The 27,721-nt window shown below is 55.7% G+C and overlaps 1 protein-coding gene across 1 annotated transcript in view; it reads right to left on the bottom strand.

The window, feature by feature from the left end:
* Positions 1-770: 770 nt before the first annotated feature.
* ADAMTS2 (ADAM metallopeptidase with thrombospondin type 1 motif 2) overlaps positions 771-27,721 on the bottom strand; it is a 239,709-nt gene continuing 212,758 nt past the window's right edge. Inside the window, exons 12-22 of the mRNA XM_030824707.1 lie at positions 26,797-26,972; positions 24,879-25,012; positions 22,173-22,296; positions 21,648-21,728; positions 19,408-19,574; positions 17,436-17,595; positions 15,481-15,613; positions 14,456-14,663; positions 12,341-12,470; positions 11,368-11,457; positions 771-4,248 (exon numbers count right to left, since the gene is read on the bottom strand). Of these exons, the coding sequence (XP_030680567.1) occupies positions 3,791-4,248; positions 11,368-11,457; positions 12,341-12,470; positions 14,456-14,663; positions 15,481-15,613; positions 17,436-17,595; positions 19,408-19,574; positions 21,648-21,728; positions 22,173-22,296; positions 24,879-25,012; positions 26,797-26,972 (1,861 nt within the window). The 3' untranslated portion in view covers positions 771-3,790. The remainder of the gene's footprint in view (positions 4,249-11,367; positions 11,458-12,340; positions 12,471-14,455; positions 14,664-15,480; positions 15,614-17,435; positions 17,596-19,407; positions 19,575-21,647; positions 21,729-22,172; positions 22,297-24,878; positions 25,013-26,796; positions 26,973-27,721) is intronic.

Raw genomic sequence — 27,721 nt, 5'->3', positions numbered from 1 at the left:
GCCGAGACGGGCGGATCACGAGGTCAGGAGATCGAGACCATCCTGGCTAACACAATGAAACCCCGTCTCTACTAAAAATACAAAAAATTAGCTGGACGTGGTGGCGGGTGCCTGCAGTCCCAGCTACTCAGGAGGCTGAGGCAGGAGAATGGCGTGAACCCGGGAGGCGGAGCTTGCAGTGAGCAGAGATCGCACCACTGCACTCCAGCCTGGGCGACAGAGCAAGACTCCGTCTCAAAAAAAAAAAAAAAGAAGTGGAACACGAAGTATAAGTTGGGTGACCAAATTTAACAAATAACAACACAGGATTCTCAGTTAAATTTGCATTTCAGAGAAACAAAAAATAATTTCTTAGTATAAATATGTCCCATTTTCATGCTAAAAAAAAAAGTGTGTGTGTTGTTTCTCTGAAATTCAAATTTAACTGTGCATCTAGAATTTTTTCTGGAAGCCCTAATCATAGGAGAGAAGGGATTGTCATCAGGGAGATGTCTGAAGAGTCTTCATCTCTTCCCTGAACTAAAGGTTTGGTTTGGGGGCCCCTGGCTCAGTCATGTGACTTGGAGAGCCAACCCGTGGGGAGCTAGGAGAGGGAACCTTTCTTCGGGGTGCCTTCTACCCTTTGCATGGTTCTCCCTTGAGCAGCCATGGCTCAATGCTCCCCGGCGCCCTGACCTCTCGGCCTTGTGAAGGCAGCACCTCCTTCCATTCCACCCATGTTCCAGCCAGGCACGGGCACAAGTGTATTGAAGACAACAACAAACGCAGGCATGATTTGCAAAAACACAGACATTTTAACTTTAATAAGTTATAAAAGTAAGGAGTCAAATTTTACATTACAGAACAAAGATGTATTGATTGCTGTATCGGTAAGCCAGAATTTTGGGATTTGAGTTCAGCACCTTGATTCAGTATAGTGGCTACCTGTCATACAGGAGGGAGTAGAATCATAAAATGCTTCATCTGCTAAGATGTTGCTATTGAGCACCATTTATATACTCAAACAGAAAAACCTTAAAATACAAATGAAAGGCTTATACATGAAATTCCATGGGTTTTCCAAAAGGAGTAAATCAGAGAGCTGGGTTCCACAAATCTAACACGAGTCTGCCCACTAAGGAGAAGTGACTCAGGGACACTGTTGCAGATTTTCTAGTGCAGCGGAAGGTCTGAGTCTCATCATGCAGTTAGAAACTCAGCTAGAAGACATCTGTCTCCTCTGGGCGCCAGGAGCCCCTCAGATGCAGAAGAAGCTGGCTTGCGAAGATCAGGACTGTTACTAAGCCGGTTCTCCAAGTGGTCCCCAGCTCAGAGGAGATTGCGTCGCTTCTCAGAGCCTGGTGAACGTTGGCATTCCTTGGACAGAGAGACTTTTGAGGACCATCCGGCTCTAGAGGACTCTTTTGATATATGGCTCAAGGATTGAGGATGGCACAGAGGGTCATGGCCGTCAGTCCCAGAGGGCACCTTGCTCCCTTCAGCAGAAGACAGGTGCCCAGGGAATGTCCCAGCTGGGCCACTTCCCAAAAGCTTCCAGCCTCAAGCCAGGAAGCCCTGCTCTGCTGAGATCTTGGAATGGAGTGTTCCCATCCAGAGGCCCCTAGGCTGGGTAAACCAAGGCATACTCTCTGCCTAGCGTTAGTCCTGAACTTCCTCCACATCCTAGGACAGACCCAAGTAAGAACCGCCCAGTTCTTCAGCCTGTGAATAGCACCAGCTGTCCTGGGTTCAACCAACAATGGAAAGCCTCGGGCTCCATTTCCTAATTACAGAGGCAGGATTGCACACACGCTGTAAACCACATCTTAAGGAAGGGGTACTAAGAGAGATACTCCGGAAGGTTTTCTCCAGTTTGATTCTCCAGGAGACACGGGGACAGTGCGCAGCGCGTGTGGGATGCGGTGGCAGAGGGTGGGAGGCTAGCCATCACCCAGGTGGAGACTGCAGCATCAGCCCAGATTCCGTTCTTGCTGGTTCCTACGTCGTCATTTTGTCCCTTGGATCATACAGACCCACCCACACATGTGCAGCCTCAGACAAACATACTTAGCACCTCAAAACTCAGTAGAAGGTAGCCACTATGCTATTATCCTGAGCCTCATCCATATAACGGGGAAATCAACATGAACAAGTTCTCGAAGAGTGAGGATTGGTGAGAGTACACAGCCTCTAGAATTTTCTTAAACAGGAAAAGCTTAAGAATTATGTGTCAGGCTAAGCCCAGCTAAGGAGCTGATGTGCCCCTGGGTCTTGTAACCCCAGAAAGTTTAAGCTTCACGTTCACAAAATACCAATGCGGTGAGAGGTAAAAACGAGCCACTCTTCTCCCATCCGCCCCCACTCCCTCCTATTTCTCTGTTACTCGCATGTTGCTCACAGTGCACCATTCTCTGGAAAATAGGAGCTATTAAAGTTTTTAGGAGCAAAAGATAAGGTAGGCTCTCTCCATCTCCCACCCCGTGCCCCCATCAGAGGCCACGTTTTACGGGTCACTGCTGGGTTCTGGAGCTTCTGAGAGACAGAGGCGAGGTGGGGCACGGCCAGACAGGGAAAGCCCATCCCTAGCAAGCAAGCAAAGCCCACAAAGCCCAGAATCCCAGAATCCCAGAATCCCAGAAGCCTTAGGCTTGGCCATAGGGAGATTCCAGGCCCTTGAACCGCTCACTGAATCTTCCCAGCAGAGCACGTGCCTCTCTCATCTTTCTCAGGTTCTTGGGGAGGGAAGAGGCTCTCTGGGGAGCCCTGGAGCCGAGGTGGCCAGGGAGGAATGCAGGAGCTCCTCCCCCGAGCCTGGAAGGCAGCCGGCAAGGCCAGGGTTAGTGGCCAGGGGAGAGGCCTGGGAGAGCACCCCACTGTTTTCTTGGCATGGACCCTGTTTAGACCTATCCTTATGTCCCATCATAGGATTCTCATTACTTTCGCAGGTGAAGAGGACAGCTGCACAGCTCAGACTCGGTCGAGACATCCAGATGAAGTACAACATGAGCACCAAGTAGGTCAGCAGGCCTTTAGTTCTTAACTAGCAAGGCTGCATCAGGCCAAGTGGAGGCCTCCTTAAAATACTCTGAGTTGACCTTTAAAGATTGAGTTTTTTCATGCAAAAATCTAGACTTCTTCCGAAAAAGGACACTGTCTGACAAGGCCGGGGATAGTGGAGCAGAGACGAAGAGAGACACAGATTTCACAGTGGCGGTAACAGCCAGAGCCAACAATCCGCTCCAGGCGGGTGTGGCTGTCAGGGTGGCCACGGTCCCCCGCGGGCCACTGCACTCACCCTGGTCGGCTGCCTGGCCCTGGAAGACGATTGAGGTCATCACCTCCACTTCATTGTACTCATCTTGGCAACTGGTCAGTTTTGCAGTAAATCACCATTTCTCCTCAGAGTCCCACAGGCTGTGTCTGGGGATCGGTAGGGAATGTCATGCATTACCACCAAGGAAAGGAAGATTCCCAGTCACTGCTTAGCAACTTGGGGCCTATTTTCTTTCTCTCAGAGTGATCCCTCTTGCCCTGCCCTCACTGATGGAGGCCGTAGAGCCTCTATACTCCTCTCCACTCCACACCTGACACCACCGCAGGATTTGGTCGCTCCTGGGCTGGGAAGCACACGTGCTAACCTAGTTACCACATGCTCACGCCTATCTTTCTTACATCATTCCCCCTCTTTGTTTTCTCAAAACCTTTTGGAATCGGGAATTTTGACTTCATCTCCATGACACAGGATTTGCTATCCCATGGAATATCTCTATAAGCAAGAAAAAAATGCTAGTGATGCTATCTTTCCATTTTATTAGAACTTTCCGAGCAGCTCTTTCTTCCGCATCTCATCAATGAGCTCTTGGATTCTTTGGTTTCTGGTCTTTTCATATGGGCTCGGTCGTCGAGGGATTAGGTTGGGTGGCTGGACTTCATCTTCCAGACCATGGATTTTGTAGGGTTCATCTACAGCATTGGTTTCTGGGTGATGCTCTGTGGCATTGGTGCTGGAGGCATTGAGAGGGACCTCCAGGGGGGTGCTCGGTGATGGCTGCACCTCCATGGCTAGAGTGGGCACTGGGAGGGTGGGCATGAACACGTCAATGTCGTTGTGCTTCCCAGGCGGTGGCTCTATCCTGCCCTCCACGTTGGTGAGGTTGTTGTGCAGGTTACAGGACTTGCAGCACAGCTTGTTGTAGCCTGGGATGGAGCAATAGCGAGACAAGACTTCCATCCTACAGAATATTGACTTGTCGCCTTGGCAGTGGCCCTCTGAAAAAGAAAAGTGGGACAAATAACCAAAGGACAAGATAAGGGGAACTTTGTTCCCCCACAGGGCGCAGCTTGCTGGCAGAGGCATATGGAAGAGCCCAGAGACAGCACAGAGGCAAGTGAGCCCAGGCAGAAGGTCTGTGTGGGTTCAGTGTCAGGGCACCCCCAGTGCAGGCAGCGTCCAGGGACCCCTGCCCGGAAGTGCTGACACACAAGCTGTGAGCAAGGCTTCCCTCTTCCAAGCAGGCCGCAGCTGAACCTGGATGTTTCAGTATCTCTTAAAGTTTGAGAAAGAAATGAGGCCCGTTTGTTCTTACAGAGTGATTCCAAACTCATCTTAAAGAATAGGATTTTATCACATCTTCACATTTGACATCCCAGTGGTAACCCCAATGAAATTCTGTGGCAAGGCTTGACTCTACAATCATCTATAAGTAGTAACTGTAACAAAATTAAACCTAAAAGAGCCAATTCTTAAGACCCAATATAGCAAATCCCAGGGCCGCTGTGGCCCCACCATGCTGCACAACTCCCCGGTGTTGCTCGCATTCTGACCCAAATGCCCCAGATGATCTTTTAACTGAACAGCACCTAAAGGAAAGTTAAAAATCACCCAAACCTGCATGGGCTTTCTTACACTTGCCTCAACTTACCCGACAACCTCAGGTCCAGCCTCTGCTACATCCCCCATAGCACCGCCACCTTGTGCATCCAGCCATTTCCCAAAGAAACGTGCTGCCCTCACACAGATTAATCGTTCCACCCTGCACATCCTTCTCTTTCCTTTCCACCCAAGAAACTGGTCATCTGTGGTCCAGCTTGCATGGAGAGCCCCGACTCTCCACAGAAGCCACCATTATCTCTCACTTTCCACCCGGCCGTCTTCTCCCTGGCCCATCTCGACCACTGTCTCCAGCTACCTTCCTTCAACCCCTCAACTCTTCTTGCGCTCACTCTCTCTTTACTTTCTGTCGTCTTCCCAAGTTTTCACCCCTTCCCTCTTCCCATCCCCTCATTCCACAACACAAAAATTAAGATGAGTTTTAAAAATTCACTCAAGAAGAAAGAATAAGTCATGTTACAGGAGATACTTGATCCACTATAAATTCCGAATCACCGCCCTCCGTGAGCCCAACACTGCTTGTTGTGGTCTCTGCTCAGCCGCTCTCTACTCTCTGCAGTGACGACTTCAGACCTTTCCCACACAAACCCCCGATGTGCCCTCCTTTTCCCTCACTCTCCTTAGTTGAACTCATCTACTCTTGAAAGGAAGGAAGGAGGGAGAGGGTGAAAGGAAGGAGGAACTGAAGGAAGGAAAGGAAGGAAAAAAGGAAAGGGAGGGAGGGACAAAAGGAAGTGAGGGAGGGAGAAAGGGAGGGAGAAAGGCTCAGGCATTGGATGGGAGCCACGTCTGACAGTTATCCCATACACCAACATATGCCACAATCTACACCTGAACTGTCCAAAACAGACAATACCCCTTCCTTCCATCAAGGGCCAGTGGTTCTGATGTCCTGCTTCTTAATGGCCACTGCTCCAGCCTGTAATTTTCCCTTAGAAGCTGGTGACAGACCATCAGCTCCAAACCCCTGAAGCTTCAGACTTGCTACAAGCCAAATCCACCAAGCGCCTGTAGGTCCCCAAAGCCCCTGAGACCCAACCCCTGCAGCGTGAGCTTAGGGCCTCTGCTGCACCCCCCGTCTCGGTGCATGGTGTTTCCGGCACACAAGCCAAACACCTGGGTGCCCCGTCCTAGACACTCTCAGATATGCCCTTGTTCCTCCCCTTCTCCCACCTCCACCCTGGCTGAGCTGCCTCTTGGCTGCACTATGGGAGGGGTCTGTGTCCATTCTTCACCCATGTCATCTAGCTATCCTGCTTCAGTCAGAATGCTGTTTTCTCACTGAAGATGTGACCACGGCACACCCACCCCCACCTCGCTTGAAGTCCCTGACCTGTCCCCTTCCCCTCTCCAGCCCCCCTCTGGCCTTACATCCTTGCTCTGCATGGACCTCCTTTTGGCCACAGGGCCTTTGCACATGCAATGCTTCTCTCCTGCCTCCAGCTACCACCCTTCCTCCTTCAGGGGCAGCTGGAGCACATCTTCCTCAGGCAGGCATCCCCTGACCTCCTTGAGCAGGTAAGGTCTCTGCAGCACATGGTCTCAGCAGCTGTGCCTTCGCAGCCAAGCTCACATCTAATTGTCAGATGAGTGACTAGTGCCAGACTTTTTCATTATCCTGAAAGCTCCACAGGGCAGAGCCCCAGAGCCTAGAAGAGTGAACCAAATAATGCATAAAGGCGTAAAAAAGATAAGGTATGAAAAAGATCAATGTGAATAACTGAGGAAGTTCAAAACAGGGAAATTTTGAATCTGAAAGTGGCAAAGCTCCAGGCAAGAAGAACGCAGGGAGGCCCATGCATCAGAGGGCACCCAACTTTGGCCCTGAGCTTCTAAGTGGCCAAAATAAGAACACATGACTGGCTGCAGGGTCCACCAAGAAAAGGGAATTAAAACCCATCGGCCATCAGGGGAAGCGGGGGTCTCCCTGACACTGAGCCCAAGAACCACGCTCACAGTGCCAAGGAGGAAGGGGAGGGCCTGCTGCCCAGGGGAGATGCCAGAAATCAAATCGGAAGATCCTGAGATGTGGCTGTCAGGATTTTAAAACTGGCAGAAGGCTTTTCTCAGATAAAAATCTTACACAGTTGCCCAATATATGAAACAGATAGACTCAGACTACTGATGGTAATACTGTTTGAAGGTGGGTGGAGGAGACACAGAGCTCCCATCCTTGCCCCACCCCATCCTCTCCAGCAGCCTGGTTTGTGAAACCACTGAGCCCCACCCTCAGGGAAACACAGGGGGTTCTGGATAAGAGCTGATGGTAGCCTCCCCACCCCCTACCTCATAGGTTTTGACAAAGAAGGCAGCCTGCGCCTGATGGTGCTGGGAGGGACGCCCCGGCTGCACACTGCCCCCTCTCCTGTTGCCCATGGTTTTTCCTTCACACAAATAAGGCTGGTGTTACACATTTATCCACATCTCCACTCCCTCACTGTCTCCCCCACCAGGCTGGGATCCCTGAAAAGCAGGAATCACATCAGCCTGGTACAGTGGTGGGCCACCTACGGCTAGTGTGCCAAGTCCCTCCCTCCACCTGATTTCATAAATAAAATTTTATTGGATCAGGACCATGCCCATGCATTTCTTTTTTTTTGAGATGAAGTCTTGCTCTGTCGCGCAGGCTAGAGTGCAGTGGCGTGACCCTGGCTCACTGCAACCTCGGCTCACTGCAACCTCCACCTCCTGGGTTCAAGAGCCTCCCAATAGCTGGGACTACAGGTGCGCGCAACCATGCCCGGCTAATTTTTGTATTTTTAGTAGAGATGGGGTTTCACTATGTTGGCCAGGCTGGTCTCGAACTCCTGACCTTGTGATCCGTCCACCTCGGCCTCCCAAAGTGCTGGGATTACAGGTGTGAGCCACCATGCCTGGCCCATGCATTTCTTATCTGTGGGTGCTTTCCCACTATAAAGGCAGAGCTGAGTCCTGTGGCAGAGACCATGGGGGCTCCAATGCCCAAAATATTTACTACCTGGCCCTTTACAGAAAAGGTTGACTGATCCTGGGTCAAGTGCATGCCCAGGTCAGAGCCAGGCATGAGAAAGTGCTCCGTAAATGTCCACTGAGTGAGGGCGGCAGCCGCAGGTGGGGTCCCCCTTCCACCCGGTCTACATACGGGACTTCGATGTCTGATTTTCTCCCAACAGTGGGTGGCACTGCTCTTAGTTTTTAACAATAAAAATACGTCAATGAATAAATACAAAATTGAAATAAAATCCTGGCCAAGAGCTTGACTATGCAAATATCCTACAAAAATTTCAAAATAGCCTAGAAAAATTTCAAAGTCATCATGACCAACTGATCTTTAAGACACCCCAGGTTTGTGCATTTTAAGTATTATCACGGACCACAGGGAAGAGTCATGCGCCTGCGGCAATGACTGGCGATGCCTCTCCACCAAGATGATCACTGTGGTTTTCTAATACTTAGTCTTCAGCCCTTTCCAGCAGCAATCAAGCAGTGAGACCTATTGTCTTCCAGTGAATGACAATCAACCATTGAGAGTAAACACCGTTTTCATAAACTTAAGTCACTGTGGGCTACTCCCACGATCTTGGCTACACCTGAACAGCACCTGTATTATTCTTTGCTTAGTCATATCCTTTAAATTAACTCCTTTTTACACTTAAAATTTGTTTTAGGAGAAGACCTTATACTATCACCACTCATGGAAAACTACTGCAGTGAACAAAGGTAACCTAAAATAGGAATACAAAAAAAAAAAGTTTTAAGTCCTTTTAAGTCAATTTCAAAGTCAAACTTCAACTCATCAAATTCTAGAGAGAGACTCCTGCCTGCCAAGCTCTGAGCTGAAGGGAAATGAGCAAATGTGAGACAGGCTAAAGCTGGTAGCAAGCGAGGCTTTCTTCCTGAGGTCACCGTAAAGCATAAAAGGAACTAGGAAGGGACTGCTCAGCGCAGCGCAGCCCCGGCTATGTTTGTGCACCACCGAATCACCTTCCATTTCCCATGCTTTGGAAAATGCTGGATGGAGAATACCTCATTCTCATTTCTCAGTAAAGGAGTGGTAGGCTCAGGCACCCATGCCAACACTCAAAAGGTCATGCAGCTGGTTAAAAAAGCAAGAGGCACCCTCCTCCAGATGCACCCTCCTCAGCACCTGGGCTGTAGGCGGTGTCTCTAGCTCTGGCCTAGGAGCCGCCTCTTAGCGGGAATTGCTCCTGACCCATCTCTGGGAAGAGAGACTGAGTGGAGGGAAGCACTGAGTGGAGGCAGGACACAGCCCGGGCCCCAGGTCAGGAAGTCTCTGTTGAACCTAGACCCTCTTTCTGGCCACTGTCAGCAATGTGAGAGGCCACAGGCCCTGTCGCTGCCTGGGAAGACCTTGGAAGATACAGGCAGGCCAGGTGCCCAGAGAGCCACCACTGCCCTGCCCCTCTCCCGACCCAGGCTTTCCCGGGGGTGGCCCAGCCCCCCACCTGAGCCAGATGGGCACCTCTCCCTTCCTGAACAAGTAGCCCAAGGCTGAGAACTGTGCCTGGAGCCAGGGTAGTGACCTGCTGGTGGCTCACAACAGGTGACCTGGACCAGCAATGTCTGGGCTACTGACCCTACATTCCCACCCCACAGGCTCTGCTCCCAAGATGAGGAGAAACCCATCTCAGGCCCTTTTCCTGATGAGGAGACCTCCATAGAGAACCTAGATATTCTTGCGAGGTGCTCATTTGGCTGACTCAAAACCCGGAGGCACGGTGGGGTGCCCGCACGGTTTGCTATCAGATTTTGGAAAATGCCTGCGGAGGGGAGATACACCTTTCAGAGGGAGGGGCCTTAAATATCTATGTTGGGCAGTGGGGAGTGGGGCAGTAAAGTCATTCGAATCAGAAACCGGGGTAATTAATGCCTGAGTGAGGCCCCACAACTCCTCAGTGTCTGGGCCATGATAAAGAGAAGGAGCCATCAGCTTGCCAAACCCACGCACCCAGTTTTATGGAATTTTATTGAGTTTATTTGTGGGATGCATGACAGGAGGTCTTTCCATCATCATTAGTAAGAATAAAAGGTCATTTTCACAGTCACTTTGGCACACGCTAACGTCTCATAAAAAAAAACCAGAAAAGCAACGACAATGGAACCTACAGAATACGTCACTAAATACATACAAAACACTAATAAAATATCCCTGATAAACCAAAGTGCATATGCCCAGGACAGTATTGCACCTTCCCCAGTCGCGCGTGTCGCTCGCATGGCCTCGTCAAAGTTGGAAGTTAACAGTCGAGATTAGTACGCAGGTGCACACCAGTTATTTACAGAACAGTGGTCAGAGCCGCAGGAGTAGGGGCCGGCCGCCTGGCAGGGGTGCGGTGTGAACAGAGGCGGTGGCTGGGGTGGAGGGGCGGGGCGGAGTGCTACATGGATCGCGGCTCAGGGCCCAGGGGGTCGCCCCCTGGGTGTAAGGCCGCGCTGTGGAGCACCCTCGGGGGCTCCATGCAACAGTCGGCGCCGACTGGCCAGTGGGCATCAGGGCAGACTCCAGTCCGCAGAGACGGACCGTGCGCACCGCTCAGCCCAGGGAGAGAAGCCGTCTGCACTTGGAAACCTTAACCTTGGCAAAAGGTGGATGAACGCTCCAGCTCGCCTACACCTTCCCTGCCTTCTACCTGCCCCACGTTCCCCCTCTGAAGCTGGAGTTAGCAGCCAATCCTGTTACCTTTCAACTTTAAGGCATTTTCTACATAGTTTTTCTAAGCAAAAAAGCAATAAAAATTGAGGTAATTCTGTAGTTGTTCACACTGGTAGGCGAGGCACGCCCGCACCACACAGTCACTCTCTCTCAGCCCTACGGAGGGGGTCCTGTGCGCGAGATGAGAAAAGGCCATTGGGGCTAATGGGCGGACAATGGAGGTGGGGAGTGTCCCCACGCCCCTCTGCCGCCTCCGTGACCGGACCCCCGCAGGACAGGGCCGGGCGGGGCTGTGAGTTGCGCGAAGGCCGGGTGGAAGCAGGCCAGAGTTTCACGAGTCAGAAGGACACGCTCAGCAAAGGGTCAGCAGCAGCAGCGACAGCGGTGGCAGCCGGGAAGCCCCTGGCAGTGCCGGAAACTCGGGGTGGGGTCCCCGCACGACGACGACGACGCAAGACCGCGCCCCCGAAACCCCCCAGGCCGCGCCTCAAGGGTGGGCGGGGCTGGGGGCGGGCTCGGCCCGGAGGGTCGCCCTTTGGCCACCGGCCCCTCCTGCAACCACGACAGATCTTTGCCCCTTTACAAGCCATCACCAACCGGGTTCCGGCCCCAGCAGAGGCCCGAGCCCCTGCCACGCCTCGGCGAGGCTGGCCCCGCCAGCAGGCAGTGCGGCCCGGAGCAGACGCCGAGCTCAGAGGCCCGGGAGAAAACGGTCACCCCAGAGCGCGCCCGAAGAGTCAGGGGAGCTTTCCATAGACAGAGAGGAGGGGGGCCCAAGGCAAGCTCCACAGGGCGCAGGGCATGCACTGGAGGGCAGAGGCAGAGTTATAAACGGGTCGGTTACTTGACGAGATCTTCTGGATGGGCGCGTCAGGGTCCGGGCGGGACAGCCACTGAACTACGTAGCTCTTCTTGGAGGGATCTGAGATGTTTCCTAAAGGGAGGAGAGAGGCGTTGGGGCTGCAGGGCACCAGGCTGGGGCCCCCACCCCAGGCAGAGAGGCTCCAGGTCTCCCCGGGTCCTGGGGAAGCGTCATTCAAGGCCCTCCCCTCCCCGCCTCCCGGGGCTCCCACCTCCTGCCCCTCCTGACAGCGTGCTGGGTCTCAGCTCTCCCGTCTGTCTCGCTGCCCTGGCATGCAGGCCCTGCCGCCTTCTTTTCTGGGCCGGCTCCTCTGCCCCTGCACCCTGCCCGCTCCCCCGGGTTCCACCTGCTGACTCGAGCTCTGAGCTCCCAGAAAGATTGGACAGAGCAGTGCCATGGGAATGAGAGATGCTGGATACACCCTCCCCAGTGGGGGACAGGTGCCTAGACCCCCCAGAGCTCCCTCCTCTATAGAAGGGAACTGTGGCAGGCAGGGTCTAGTCTTGAGCTGTGAGGAGACCTTAGAGGTGACACATGTATAGCATTTGGCCAGGCATCTGTGTGCGGTAGGTATTCTGATTCTCCTTGAAGGGCACAGAGCACACCCTCTACTCGCACAGGCACCCCCTACTCACACAGGCGTCCCCCTGTTCACACAGGCACCCCCTACACCATAGCCACCAGCATTCCCTAGCTGGCCGAGTCCTGCTGTCACCGTGAGTATGCAGTGCCCTGAGGGCAGGGAGGGGCGAGTCAGCTCCACACAGCTCCCTCCATTTCCTGCCAGGCAAAGTCCCAGACCTGGCCTGCAGTGCTCCCCCACTTCTCCACGCTCACAGATGTTGAATCCAGCTACTCTCTAAGAAAAGCCAGATTGGCCTGAACCAAGCCTCCGACACCCCCGCCCTGGGCTGCTGCATGCTGGGAGCAGGGACAGGGGCTGCAGGGGACTTACGGGGACAGGGGCCAAGCCTGCAGGTCCTCGCCGTCTCAGGCCGCTCCTCCTGGCAGATGCCGAAGCTGTCATCCGCAGTGCGGCAGAGCACTGGCCGCTCCTGGGTGCCGTTGCCACAGGTTACCGAGCACTGCAGGGGGAGAGTCGCCAGGCAGGGTTCACCTCCCACACAGGGCCCACACTGGCAGAGCTGGAGGAGCCCACGGTCCCCAGGCACATGACCCATGTGCTCAGGAGGAGGTGTGGGACAGTGGGGAGAGTGGGGTTGGAGGCTGCCTTGCCCCACCCTCGGGGGCCGCCCCAATCTCCTGGGGCTCTAAAGAAGGGACCCACATGCCTGTCTCTCTGAGCTGCTGTGAGACGGTGTCCATATACAGACTGGCATAGGCCTGGCACTGCTGGGCTGTCAGTGACAGCCTCCCTTCTCTGGCTGGAGGAGGTCCAAGGCCCAGGAGAACCTGCTGTGCCCTGGGCAGGGGTTGGGGTGGGGCACTGGGAAAGCTCTGACCCAGCCTAGGAGGCGCCAGTAGGCTCCCCACAATCCTGGACACGAGGCTCTACCACTAGTGCCCTCACTGGCTCCTCCAGCCCCCAGCACCACCACTGGTCCACCGCACTGACCAGGGAGGTGCCAGAAGGAGCAGTCACGCCCAGCCTTGCCCAAGGAAAATGTTCCAGTCCTCACCACACGCGCAGGAAAAGGCTGACTCAGCAGACCCAGATTGCTCAAAGCCTGCACGTTCCCAACAAAGGCCTGTTTTGTTTTTGTTTTGTTTTTTCCTTTGTTGTTGGTTTTGAGACAGGATCTCGCTGTGTGGCCCAGGCTGGAGTACAGTGGCACGATATCAACTCACTGCAACCTCCGCCTCCCAGGCTCAAGCGATCCTCCCACCTTAGCCTCTCGAGGAGCAGGGAGTACAGGCACACACCACCACACCTGGCTAACTTTTTTTATTTTTTGTAAAGACGGTGTTTTGCCATGCCGCCCAGGCTGGTCTCTAACACCTGAGTTCAGGCCATCCACCCGCCTGGGCCTCCCAAAGTGCTGGGATTACTGGCATGAGCCATTGTGCCCGGCCAATGCCTGTTTTCAAGACTGGCCCTTGTGCAGCTCCCGGGAACCAAGCTCATGGAAGGTTCCACCCATCAAGAGTGCTTTTGCACGCCTGAGGCCTTGGGTCATGCAGTACCAGTTGGTCTGGGTAGTTCGTACCAACAGTGATGGATGGGAACACCTGCTTTTCCTCTAAAGTCTGAGGTCACACCTATGCAGCTGACCCCAGTGAAAGCCCTGGACACCCAGGCTCTGGTGGGCTTCCCTGGTTGGCAGCATTTCACATGCATTGCCACACATGGGGGCAGGACATTTCTGTGACCCCACTGGGAGGGGACACTGGGAGCTTGCGCCTGGATTCCTCCCAACCTCCTCGCCTGTGACTTTTCTTTTTCCCAATTCTACTCTGTATCCTTTCACTGTAAGCCCCTGCAACTGTGAGTCCCACTTCTGAGTCTGTGAGTCCTCCTAGTGGATTACTGAGCCTGAGGGTGGTCTTGGGGAGCCCCTGACACACGCTTCTCCAGCTCTGCCAGCATGGGCCCTGCATGTGACCGGGCTGTCAGAGCTCACGTCAGCTCTGGCGTGGCCTTGGCTGGCTCTCAGGCCCTGCCCCTAGGACCACCCCTGTAGCCCTTCAGTCCATCCTCATTCTTCCTCCCAGCACAAGCCTAAGCACGCCCTGCTCATCTCCCCTCCTGCAAGTTTGGCTGGCCTCCTAGACCCCTCCCACCTCTGCATGAGACCCAGACCTCCCCTAGGATCCCGGAGCCCCAAACCTCCCACTGGGCCTTGGAGCCCGGGCTACCCTCGGTTTCCTGGGATTCCAGACCCCGTATCATACAGAAGCCTCTGCCTGTTCAGTAAAGACACACATTCCACTGGTTTCTTAGCACAGCACTGACCACGTGGCACCCACTGGTGCCGTGAAACCCATGGGATGTGGCTCAGGACAGGAGCTACATCCAGGCCCACATGCCAAAAGGGGAATACTCCGGTCACCTCAGTCCCACCCAAGCTCAGTTTGGGAGCTGAGGACAGGGGATCGGGGGATTGCTTACCTGGGACCAGGGCCCAGCTCGCCAACGACCAGGGCAGAGCTCACGGTTGCAGGCCCGGCGGCTCTCGGGCCGGGCATCATTGCAGTGCTTGGTGTGCACGGAGCGGGTGGTGTTGTTGTGTAGGGGCTGAACGCAGCGCACGGAGCGCACCTGCATGCCTGTCCGCCCACAGCTCTGGCTGCATGGCTCCCATTCGCCTGTGACCCACCTGCCAGGGCAGAGCAGTGCACGGTCAGGCTTCTGCAGCACTGGAGAAGCTGCCTGGCTGAGCTCCAGCGCCGCTCCCTGCAGCCCAGGCAGACAGCGAGAACAGAGGGCAGCCTACTCCCCTCCCCGGTGCACCTTCTCTTATTCTAAGATGCTGGCCATCCAGGCTTGCACAGAGGGGAAACTGAGGTTCAGCTGCCCCAGGTCCTACTGACGATGAGTCCCATGCATGTCGCCCCTGGGAGGCCCTGGTGGAGCTGGTGGCTGTGGAGGTCCCTAGCCTCAAGAGGTTTCCCAGCCTCCTTAGGGTCTGGGCCCTGCTACCTGGCCTCACCTTCTGCTGACATCACAAATCCTTCTTGGCAGAGCTCGAGAGCAGTGTGGGTTCCCCAGCACCCCGTCCTATGTGGCCCCACCTGCCCATTTACCAACTGGCTTCCCCACTGAGGTCCCTGGACCCAGAAATGCAGCTGAGCCCAGCCCCAGGGCCTGAACGTCAGAGCCACTGCTTAAGAAACATCTACCCTGCGGTACAGGGCCAGGAGGCAAGCCCTGGGCCTCAGAACCTCCATTTCGCCATCTGGGCATCCCTGTTTCTTGTCATCTCTAAGATGCACATAACTGTTCAGTTTGGCGGGTCTGAAGCTGGGGTGCGCCTTCTGCCCTGCAGCATCTTAGATTCCATGAAATGTGGTGAGAGAGACTTGGTCAAATGCCTTGGATGATGCCAGGCCCAGGCCCCACACCTCCAAGCATGGGAGCCCCTGGTGGCCCCTGGCCTGTCTCCTCTAGTGGGAGCCCGAGCTGGGGGCACTCACACTGGCTGGGAGCACTCCTGCGGGTTGCATGCTCTGCGGATGGCTTTGGGCTTCGAGAGGGCGGCACAGAAGCCGCGGTGCACCATCTTGTGGTCCAGCCTCCGGCGGCAGCCATACTTGGTGAACTGGGACCCTGAAGACAGAGAGCTCGAAGGGGCTCGGTGGAGCAGCACGCCCCGCCCAAGGGTACAAGGAGGGGTGGGCTTCACCAGCAGTGCTGGCCTCATTTTCCTGCTCACCCTTGTGATGACGATAAGGGTGGGCACGGCACCGAGCCTGCGGCTGGCTGGGGGAGGCCTTGGCGCACCCCAGGTGGAGAGGCGAGAGGGCAGGAGAGAGGCCACTTTCTCCCCTAGGCTGCTTCTCCCTCGCTGGGCTCCTGGGTCAGAGCGGAGGCCCTATTTCCTCTCTACTGCTAGGGCACCGCTTCTACCTTGATTTCACATGCCCAGCGGGCCTGGTGCAAGCCAGGAGCCGGGCAAGCACTGGGCCCACAGCCCACATGCTTCCTCCCACAGGCCCGCAGCAGCCGTGCTCAACCCGGGAGATTTTCTCCAGCAGGGGACATCTGGCCATGTCTGGGACATGTTTGGTTGTCACAACTGGGGTAAGGGGTGCTACTGGCAACTGGTGAGCAAAGGCCAAGGATGCTGCTTGGCGCACCCCACCGTGCACAGGACAGCCCCCGTGGCGGCGAGTGACAGAGCCCAAAATGTCAGTGATGCCCAGGCTGCAAAACCCTGGCCTGCTGGGTAAGACCAAAGAAAGCACGGAGATAAAGCCCGACCTCCTCTGGGTGCCTGGAGGCATCCCAGGAAGCAGAGGCTGGGGAGGCTGACGTGGTGGAAGGGCGGTGGAGGGCTCAGGCGAGGAGAAGCCTGCGCAGAGGCCCCAAGGGGGGACATGGTGTATCCAGGAAAAGCCCTCAAGGGCAGCGTGGCCAGGACCTGGGGGCGAGGCACAGGGTGGAAATATACCGGGAGGGGCCAAGTTGCCCCAACCCTGGAGGCCGTGAGGAGAATTTTGTTTTTTATCCTAAGAGCAGAGGAAGCTGTTGAAGACTATGACACCAGGAAGAGACACTGTCTGACATGTTCCCTCAAAAGGTCACTTTGGGGTGAGAGTGCACACACAAGGGCCAGTCCAGAGGAAGGTGCCAGGACCAGGGGAATGGCCAGGAAGATGGGAGGAGCACACAGGCCCAGGAGATTTGCAGGAATCACCAGGGGTGGATGCGCTGATGAAATCCAGGCCCAACGTGGGGCCAGAGGTGCCCAGGGGCCCTGGAAGAGGACCCTTCCATCTGCCTGGGCCAGGGAGTGACCCCACCTCTTGGTGAGCTCCTTGTCCTGTAGGTGTAGGCCCAGCACGGCATCGAGGGAGGACTGTCCTGGCCACTTGCCTGGTATCGCCCGGCCCGCAGGAGCACGCAGAACAGATCAGCGCTTCCTGTCTGCCTCTGGGTCCTATGTCCCATCAACTGCAGACTCTCTGGGGTCCAGGGTGGGTAGGACCCCTCTGTGCTCAGCCCTGTCCCAGAAACATCTGGGAGGCTTTTCCCAGTGAACAGAGGGAGAAGCCTCTGGGGGTGTCATCTGCACTGCCAGAGTCTTGCCTGTGTGATCCTGCCAATGCCATGGCGTGACCCTTCTGAGCTGTCCACACATCAACCTCCTGCCAGGCCAGCCTGTCACTCCCACACTGAAGCAGGCCCACAAATACAGGGTCCACACCCCACACACCCTTTGGCCACATTTGACCCAATGCCCCGGCACCCCCCCCTTCCTGCCCACCCACCGGCCCCTCCAGTGCCGTTAAGCCCCTGCCCACCCAGGCAAAGGTCCCTGTTGTGGCTCCTCGGCCCCTGCTCACGCTGGCCCCACCCCAGGGAGGCCCCCTACCTTCTCGTGGCCACCCTCATGTCACCCAGGTCCCCAACTTCGAGACCCCCTCACCTCCGCCACAGGGCTTAGAGCACGGAGACCACTTCTTCAGGGCCCACTCGTAGACCACAGAGTCATCTTCCAGGACATTGTTGTCGTCAACATGCAGCGAGTCCTCATGGATCATGTATTTGTACGTCAGTGAGACCCGGGTGTCTCCCACCGGGATGACCTGTGCCGGCCCAAGAGCCTTGATGTGCCTGACCTGCCCTCCATGCTTCCTCCCCAGCCAGCTTAGGAACAGCAGCCAAGGCCAACCCCAGAGGAGTCTCATCATTCATGGCAGTTACATTCCATGAAGTCGCCCCGAGCACCAAATTCTTGAATACAGAACCATTACCCCAGGGGGCACAGGGCGAGGTTCCTGTGAGCCTCCGTCTCAACATTTTTGTTACCCGAACAATATATACCCTTGTTTTATGTGTGAGTCTGTTTATTTTTTGTTTTTGTTTTTGTCTTTGAGATGGAGTTTCGCTCTTATAGCCCAGGCTGGAGTGCAGTGGTGCGATCTCGGCTCACTGCAACCTCCGCCTCCTGGGTTCAAGCCATTCTCCTGCCTCGGCCTCCTGACTAGCTGGGATTACAGGTGCCCGCCACCATGCCTGGCTAATCTTTGTATTTTTAGTAGAGACGGTGTTTCACCACGTTGGCCAGGCTGGTCTCGAACTCCTGACCTCAGGTGATCCGCCCACCTCGGCTTCCCAAAGTGCTGGGATTACAGGCATGAGCCACTGCGCCTGGCCTATGTGTGAGTCTGTTTAAAGACACTTTATTTAATATTTACTGTGATTCATTAACACTGAACCCACAGTCAATCACACTGCAGCCCATGCCTGCACGAAGCTTATTCAACACTTGTATTTTCTTCTTAAGACACCACCGCTTCCTGGGCTTAAGAACACTGGACAGTGCTTCAACCATAGGCTCGGGGTGATTTTAAACAGCGAAATCGCCCCCAAAATAGCACAAAATCTGACGTATGTGACACTCAATGGACTGCAGAAAGAACCCCCGTTTGTAGGATGAGAGCAGAAACAAGCAGACAGCGTGCCGAGTTGCTGCCACCTCCGCTGGGGACACGTGTGTCAGGCGACTCACGCTTCACCGCTCTGTGCGTGCCCGTTTGGGGCTTGCGAATCAGTTTTAGTGAGCAGGTGAATTTGCAAATACAGAAACCGTGAGGACCGAGGACCAACTGCTCACACTGACGCGGGTAGGTCACCAAGGGTACTTCCAGGGGGCAAGAAGTCACTGCAGGTGAGGAAGGCAGGGTGGCATGGGGTAGACGGGGCATACCTGGCTCACTGCTGCACCTGCTTACTGGTGCACCCACGTGTGGAGCGCTGGGGGCTGGTGGATTAATCCCAGTGCCAGCATGCCCACCTTAGGGGAGGGGCTCTAGAGCATGGGAGCCTTATTTGTGATATGTACCTTTTTGACAAATACAATATATCCCTATGCAGTTAAAATTAAATTTTAAAAAGTGATCTGACCTCCTTGAAACCAGGTAAAAACAAAAAGTGATTTGAAAATCCAGCCCCCTTGGTACTTTTCCTGTAACCAGGAGATCTGGGGTCCCGTCCTCTTAGAGACACATTCCAGCTCAACCTGGGTCTGGGCATCTAGCTTCCCAGACCCTGAGTATCACCTCCCAGAGTGTCACCGGGTTCCAATGTAACAGCACACTCGAACGAGCATGCTGATGGCAGCTGTGAATGTCATTCAGACAGTGAAACCGAAACCCTCAAAGGCAGAGTGTGCCCAAGGTCACCTAAGGGTCATGTGGGGTCCAGAGCCCCGGCTCGTGGACGCATGTCCCTTCCTGGCTCTGACCAAGTCGGAGCCCCTTGGTGCCAAAGACAGGCCAAAGGGGCCATGCAGAGTGTCACCTGAAGGGTCAGGAGGCTCAGCGTCCCAGGCACCCCCATCCCTCCCCCAGTGGCCTCCCGCACCCTTGCCTGGGCCCAGCCCTGCCTGGACTCACCAGAACGGTGATGGTGCCGTGGAGGGGGCCCATGGTCTGCAGCGTCTCCCGGCCGTCCTCGTCCCTGTACTCCCACTCCACGCCCATGGCAATGAAGGTTTTGGAACTGGCATCCACGTCATTCTCTTCATTTAAGATGAACTTGCCTGTCTCCAGGTTCTTGACGGCTGAGAATGGCAAGACCAAGTGCCCCGTTGTGGTCACCCAAGGGCAGGACTGGTTTGGGCTGGTCGGGGAGTGGGGGCAGCTAGCTGGACCCCTCATCTCTCTGGCTGCCCCCCCCCACCAGTTTCCTCTGTGCCACAACAGCCCAAATGGCTCTGGGAGCCCCGCTTGCCCGTCACTGCTCCCTTGGGCACCAGATGACCCTCGACTCGCATCCTCTGCTCCCACCAGCCCTGGAGCTGCCAGCTCCCCTGGGAAGCCACTCGGTAGTTGTCAAGCCACCTGCCCACAGCCTATTGGGAGCACTCAGTGGGCACCTAGAGGCCACCCTGGGCAGGATGGCTGGGAGGGGTCCCTACCCCACGCAGGGCATCTGCTGGACAGGCGAGCACAGGACCCTGCTGGGGTAGGGCTTCCTGCCATGGGGTGAGTATATGTCTGGCTGAAACTGCAGAATCCCCACCCCATCAGGGACCATGGCCCAGCCGAGGCCCCAGCAGCTCCCCACAGCCCCAGGAGAGGCCTGGCCTGATTGGGTGACACTCAGGTCATCTAGGAGCAGAGGATCTGGCTGGCCAGGAAGCCCCATGCTCTCTGCAGTGTGGGGGGTGGCTGCTGCGGGGCAGCTGGGTGACGTGAGTGAGGCCGCAGACAGGGCACTAGTGAGAGAATCGTTCCCTGTCACATCCGCTGTAATTCTGTCCACTCACAAACAAAGCCTCTGCTTGGTGCCACAGGTCCCTGCCTTCTCTCTGGCCCTTGCTCCCTTTCCACAGAGAGCGCCCTCAGCCCCAGAGGTGGTGGCAGGAAGCAGTGTTGGGACAGAAATGTCTTTTTGTTCAGAAACTGACTTCTGTTCACCTTCTGCTTCAGGCAAGTGGTACAGGTTTTTGTATTTAGGGTAGCAATCGAAAGTTTCCTCTTAAGTAAGAGGCCAGGCGCGGTGGCTCACACCTGTAATCCCAGCACTTTGGGAGGCTGAGGTGGGCGGATCACGAGGTCAGGAGATCAAGACCATCCTGGCTAACAGGGTGAAACCCCGTCTCTAGTAAAAATACAAAAAATTAGCCAGGCATGGTGGCACATGCCTGTAGTCCCAGCTACGTGGGAGGCTGAGGCAGGAGAATTGCTTGAACCCAGAAGGTGGAGGTTGCAGTGAGCCAAGATCAGGCCACTGCACTCCAGCCTGGGCGACAGAGAGAGACTCAAAAAAGAAAGAAAAATGAGTATCAAAAGAGAGTGAGATCTTGTCTCTAAATAAAAACAAAATAAAATAAAACAAAAGGGAGATAAAAGGGCATGGTGTGTTTGTCAGGCAGCGTGAGAGCCCCGACCTTGTCCAGCCTCCCGGGGACGGGGATGAATGTGGGGCTCAGATTGGGGAAGGGACTTATCCAGGGGCCCCAGCAGTCCCTGGTATCACTTCTGACCTTGGCCCATGAATTCCCAGAAGGTAAGGCCCAGACACCTTCAGGGGGAGGGTGGACAGGTCCTGAGAGCCTCCTGCGTGGCCTGGGAGGGCCTGGTCTCCCAGGCGGCACTGCTTCGTGGAAAGGGGCACCCAGAGGTGTGAGAACGTCCATATTTTCAGGAGATACCAGGATCCCTATTTTCGCTGGAATCTCTTGAATTTAAAATTAAACGAATTGAAAATGTAAGTGCACTGCGTGCCCCCACCTGCCAGCTGGCCTTGCTGAGGGGATGGGAGGGCTGCTCAGGACCCTGCTGCCTGCAGACCCTGCCTGCCTTCCTGAGGGCAGGGGGCCTTCCCGCCCCGACTGTGAGAACAGGGGACAGGGAGTCATCCTGTAGACTGAGGGACACATGTTTTGCATATATGTCCTTTCATAGCTGCTGCCAAGTGGAGCCCTCTGATCCCAAACCCTGGCCTCTCCACAAGGGGAGGACCCTGGGAAAGGGCCCAGGTGGGCTGAGCAGAGGGACAGGTGGGGGAGGGGCTGCCCTGGCTCAGGTCACGGCTGCACAACCCGCGTCCCTGACCCCTGGCACTCTGCCCATTGATCCCAGAGGAGCCAGGTCTTGAGGACGCCGAGTTGTCTGGCTCTGAGACTCACCCAGATGGTGGCTGGTGGCGTCTACCTCCTGAATGAGCAGGTGTCTGGCTCCCGCAGGGATCTCAAACATCTTGATGTAACCTTTTTTTGATGAGGAAAGACACAGCAAACTGAGAAGGGAAGGGGCCGCTCAAATTCGCACAATGCAAGGAGGGGCCTCGCTCTTGAAGGCAGTTCCTTTGGGGGCTCTCCCAGGACCCTGGTATTTCTTGGGCTTTGAGCACCCACCTGAGAGGGGCCACCAGGAAAGCTGCTGCCTCCGGGCTAGTCTCTAAGGCCCAACCCGGGCATCCTCATGTACTGGCATTCTCCACTCTGACCCCTGTGACCCCGGCCCCCACTCTCCTCTTCCCCACCCACCCTGGCACCCAGCTGGGGCTGTCACCCTCACTGTCACAGACCTCTCCCCCTCCCCAGAATAGTCACGATCCCGGACAGCCCCAGGATGAGCCAGGCCTGCAGCTGTCCGGGCATGAGCTGCTGCAGGCATCCAGGCTCCAGGGTGGAGGGCAAGGACTCACTCACCATGCTTCTTGGGTGACCGTGTGAACGTGCCCTTGACCACTTTGCAGTGGCTGTTGTCCCCTCCGCACACGCCACACTTGTCTTCCTGCTTGCTGGAGCCGATCACACCGTCACAGCCCACCTTCTGTTGGGGGAGGAGGCAGTGAGCACTTCAGACGTCCAGCTAGTAGAGTCAGGGTCATATTATGTTGCCCCCAGTCTCGAACACCTGGCTTCCAGCGATCCTCCTGCCTTGGCCTCCCAAAGCATTGGGATTACAGGCGTGAACCACCTCGCCTGGCGTCATCTTTTATTATCTCCAAAATCAGAGTGCGTCTAGTCATCAGTTAAATGGACCTCGCCTGCCACCTGCAGCAGCGTCTCCACCTGGCCGCTTCCGTCTGGGCCCCTGTGCATGCGGCTGCTCTTGGGCAGGGGACTCATCGAGGCCCAGGCAAGCACCGTCCCTGGCTTGATGAACATTTATGTTTGGCAAGCGGGAGATGCTGTTTATTTTTACTTATTTTTGAGACGGAATCTTGCTCTGTCGCCTAGGCTGGAGTACAATGGTGCAATCTCAGCTCACTGCAACCTCTGCCTCCTGGTTCAAGCAATTCTTCTGCCTCAGCCTCCCGAGTAGCTGGGATTACAGGTGCCCACCACCATGCCTGGCTAATTTTTTTTGTATTTTTAGTACAACGGGGTTTCACCATGTTGGCCAGACTGGTCTTGAACTCCTGACCTCAGGTGATCCGCCCTCCTTGGCCTCCCAAAGTGTTGGGATTGCAGGCGTGAGCCACCACGCCCAGCCAAGTTTTGATATTCTTTAATAGACAGAATCCAGTTGGATATTATTTTTTGACCCGGTATTAGGTTCCCCATGAATATTTATGTTTTCTAATTATGCAAAATTGAGCAACCTGCTATTACCTGTCAAAATCAACGTTAATAAAATATTTACCTATTATTCTTTGTTTTTTTTTTTTTTTGAGACGGAGTCTTGCTCTGTCTCCTAAGCTGGAGTCAGTGGCACGATCTTGGCTCACTGCAGCCTCCGCCTTGTAGGTTCAAGTGAGTCTCCCACCTGAGCCTCCCGGGTAGCTGGGACTACAGGCATGCGCCACCATGCCCGGCTAATTTTTTTTTTTTTTTGTATTTTTAGTAGAGACGGGGTTTCACCATGTTGGTCAGGCTAGTCTCGAACCCCAGACCTCAAATAATCTGCCCACCTCGGCCTCCCAAAGTGCTGGGATTTACAGGCGTGAGCCACCGTGCCCAGCCCTTATCCTTCTTTAATATCAATGTCAGGAGTGAAGTGATAGCCACACCCATGGAGATAGTGAATTAGTGACCTTCCCTCCCCGTTAGGTTTACAACCACGTTCACAGCTGCCATCTAAAGCTACTTGACATCTTAAAAATCTTCCTGTCTGGGGAGAGACTACACCTCCCAGGGCTACCCAGTTCTAAGGGGCAGCAAAGCACTGGGTGGGGGACACACCTTCCATATGCAAACCAGCCAGTCCTCAGTCTATACCCCAAGCACCTCCTTTATCCAGGCCTCACATACCAAACCAAGATTCCTTCACCCTACCTCATCCCAGGGTTGGGTACCAGGCAACTGGGGACCACCCTAAACTCCAGAGCCCACTGGAATGATTCAAACTGGCCATTCCTGAGCTGTTCCCCTTGCACTGCCCTGCCTTCCTGAGGAGGCCTTTCAGTGACACTGGCCTCCCCACATCCTCATTGGGTCACCTCCCTAAGTTAAAATCCCAAGGGTACAGAGCAGACACCACCTGTTCTTGTTTTGGAGTATGTGGTGTCACCATCTCTGAGCCAGCTGTGTAGCCCAGGCTCCCTGCCAGGCTCTGGCTGATCTGGCTGATCTGGCCGAGCCAGCCTCCCCACCCTGCCGAAGTCACAGGAGCAAATGCAGAGCAGCCCTTGAGCACCCTCCCGGCTCCAGTTCCCAGCTCCCGGCTCCAGCCCCCAGCTCCCAGCCTCTAGTCCCCAGCCGCTGCCCCTGCGCCCACTCCCCTAGAGGTGCCTTCCTGCCAACGCTGCTATTTCTCAGGAAGGTCAAGCCAGAGTCAGCCTCCACGACTCCTGCAGTCAGTTCTGTCTACACAAGCCCTAAGCAGAGGCTTCCAGTTGTTTTCAGGGGAGCCTGGCAGAGACAGGTCTATGTTCATGTCACTGTCACGTGCTAAGGTGACACGATTGTTTTTCCTGACAGCCAAAGATTGAAGCCAAAGGCATCATAATAAAAGAAAACAGAGGAGGGCATTTCTACAAAGCACCAAACCAGTGACGCTCATAGTGGCCACCCAGATCCAGCAAGAAGCTGCTCAGTGCCCTGCAGGGTGCAAGGATGGGGCCTGCTTCACAAGGGTCCCCTGTAGGTCATGTGCATTGGAAATCACCTGGGATGCTCCTAAAAATTCATGCTCCCAGGCCACCGCCACACTGACCTGTGGAATCAGGATGTCTGAGGTGCAGTCCAAACTCTCCAGGGGAATCCTAGGCATACTCAAGTCTGAGGCTCCCAGCACAGGGGGTGGTAAACGGACATTTGCTAAGAGCCTGCCTTGGTCCGGGCGTTGTTTCTGACACTTCGTGTGCTTCACCTCACGCATCTTCCCAATACCCCGAAAAGGGGGAGGTCAGTACCCAGGAAGCTGAGACTTGACACGGTAGCCCCCCGTGCCGGCCTCTGTGTACTCACCCTGCAGTCCCCACGCACACAGAGGCTGAAGGCGTCCTTGTAGGAGCAGCGCGTCCCGTCATGCACCATGCGCTTCATGGACACCACCTCCCCGGTCTCCCTGGACTCGCAGTACAGGTGGCATCTCTCCTTGGCTGGAAGGGAAGCAGCTGGGGGTCTGCAAGGAGCCCTGATGGCTTCCGCATGTGTGTGCAAAGGAGGCACCATGCAGGGGAAATTTCCACAAGGGTATTTAGGACTCACCTGCCCCCATGTGGTCCGCCTTCCAGGGCAGACAGAGAGGGAAAGGGTGGGGTGGGGGGGACAGCAGCCCCCTTCCTGTCTCTGTGTCTCCTGAGCCTTTGACCCTGGTGGTTGTGGACTTCGGAAGAGCTTTTCCCAACCAAGCCAGCCAGGCTGTTGGTGCAGCCCGGCTCTCACATCCCCGAGGCCCCGCTTGGAGACCCCTGAGGCCCCGCTTGGAGACCCCTGAGGCTGCAAACAGCTGTTTGCTGGGTCGCTATCTAAAGAACCCTTTTCAGGCCGAGCAAGATGGCTCACACCTGTAATCCCAGCACTTTGGGAGGCAGAGGCAGGCGGATCACTTGAGGTCAGGAGTTCCAGACCAGCCTGGCCAACATGGTGAAACCCGTCTCTACTAAAAATACAAAAATTAGCTGGCTGTGGTGGCTGGCACCTGTAATCCCAGATACTTGGGAAGCTAAGGCAGGAGAATTGCTTGAACCCGGGAGGCCGAGCTTGCAGTGAGCCAAGACTGCGCCACTGCACACTGCACTCCAGCCTGGGTGACAGAGCAAGACTCCATCTCAAAAAAAAAAAAAAAAAAAAAAGCCAGGTGCGGTGGCTCACGCCTGTAATCCCAGCACTTTGGGAGGCCGAGGCGGGCGGATCACGAGATCAGGAGATGCAGACCATCCTGGCTAACAGTGAAACCCCATCTCTACTAAAAATGCAAAAATTTAGCTGGGTCTGGTGGCGGGCGCCTGTAGTCCCAGCTACTCAAGAGGCTGAGGCAGGAGAATTGCTTGAACCCAGGAGGCGGGAGGTTGCAGTGAGCTGAGATTGCGTCACTGCACTCCAGCCTGGGCAACAGAGTGAGACTCTGTCTCAAAAAAAAAAAAGTAAATAAAGAATCCTTTTCAGTCAATCTCTGAAATCCAGAATGAGGCCAGCCTACCTCGACTCAGACTCAGGTTCCTGGAACCTTCCCTTCTCAGCCTTTATCTCAGAGGCAACTAAAATGCTGGGCCCCCAGACTGTAGCCTCCGCCAGAGGGGGACCCCACCTGCTCTGTCACCTCCAACCCTGCATTGGCCCACATGGGGCAGCAGGCGCTGGGCTAGGGTGACAGCCATGGAGGAGAAACAGGGACTGTATGTTTACAGTCCATCCCAGGAGGGTCCCCAGCTGCCACACAAGCACTGCCATGCCCAAGGCCACCAGACTCCTCAGGTCCCTGAGCCAATAAATGCCTTCTAGTGCTGAAACCGGTTGGAGTCAACTCTCTGACACTCACAACTGAGAGTCCCGACTAACAGAGAAGGTCAGAGGTCACCAGATTCCTTGGCAGGGTCAGCTCCGGCCTCAGCCCTGAGCTGACCACACAGCTCAAGCCTTGTCCACCCATGGTGGACTGCAGGAGCCCGGCCCCTGCCGAGCCCGCAGCCCAGCCACCTCTTCTGTGTCCTCAGCTACTCCGGGTGTTCTGGCTGCTCTGGGATTGCAGCCCTGCTAGGAACTTCAATGCCCCACCCAGGAGTGGGCCAGGGCAGCCACACCAGCCAGGGTGGGCTCTCCTGCCAGCCCAGGGTCGCAGCAGCCTTGCCCCATGCAGGATCAGAGGCACAAGCCCCCACGTGCCCACCCTAGGACCTGCCTGCTGAGCCCCCACTGCTGCCTCCCAGAAGGGCGGGCTCACCATCCCGGTGCTCGTGGGGCAGCCAGTGGTGCTGGGCGTTGCCGTGCTCGAAGTACAGGTCCCACTGGCGGCACTGCTCCTCGCGGAAGTCAGCTAGGGAGTCGGGGCAGTCCTGGCGGCTGCAGAGCTGGAAGTCGTAGGCAAGGCCCGAGCAGGTGCGGCCCCCGTTGGCCGGGCTGGAGAAGAAAGCAAAGGCCTTGCTGCTCGGTGCCATCGGAAAGAGGCAGCACCCGGGTGCCACTTGTGAGATCTTTTTAGGGGGGGATCCCTAAGTCTCAGGTGTCGGGGGGGCAGCTCTGCTGAGCAAAGGGCCTTGCCCTGCCATGTCCCAGCTGTAAGACCTGGGCAGTTCCCCAGCCTGTCAGGCCTCAGAGTGAAGCTCTTGAAAGGATAGGAAAGGATGGCCACAACCTCCCTCCTGGGGCTCCTGTGCGGAGGCAGCATCTGCTCACACCCCCTCCCCAGCACTGATGCCTGGGCTTGGAAATGAACAGGGAGCTGTGATTGGGGGTTTAGGTTCTGTGTTCCCCACAGGGCGACAACCCCAGCATGGCAGGAGATGAGTGAGTCTCCTCTGCAGCTGGCCCTGGGCACCGAGCCTGGCCCAGAAAGAGGCATGCTGAGGCCCCAGGGTCCCGGTGCTGCAGTTCTTAGCAAGTGTTTGGCACGAGGCAGACGTACCACAGCCTCTGGGTTTTCTCCCTGCGGAGAAGGCGGGCTGCGTTTCTGTAACGTCTTTGCTTCACTGGGAACAGCACCAACCCACGCACTGCCTCTTGAGGTTCTAAATGCCCAGCAATCTCTTCCCGAGTCTGGTGTAAAAGCCCCAGGGGTGCTTGAGGAGGGGCCACAGGGCTCCCTGTCTGCTCCTGGCCGGGAGGGCAGCCTGGAGCCTGGGGCAGGAGGACAGCAGGGGTAGGAGAGG

The sequence above is a fragment of the Nomascus leucogenys genome, chromosome 2 (genome assembly GCF_006542625.1).
Source record: "Nomascus leucogenys isolate Asia chromosome 2, Asia_NLE_v1, whole genome shotgun sequence".
NCBI classification, from domain to species: domain Eukaryota; kingdom Metazoa; phylum Chordata; class Mammalia; order Primates; family Hylobatidae; genus Nomascus; species Nomascus leucogenys.
The sequence above is the reverse complement of the archived record's forward strand: the minus strand, read 5'-3'. Positions and strand labels throughout refer to the sequence as shown.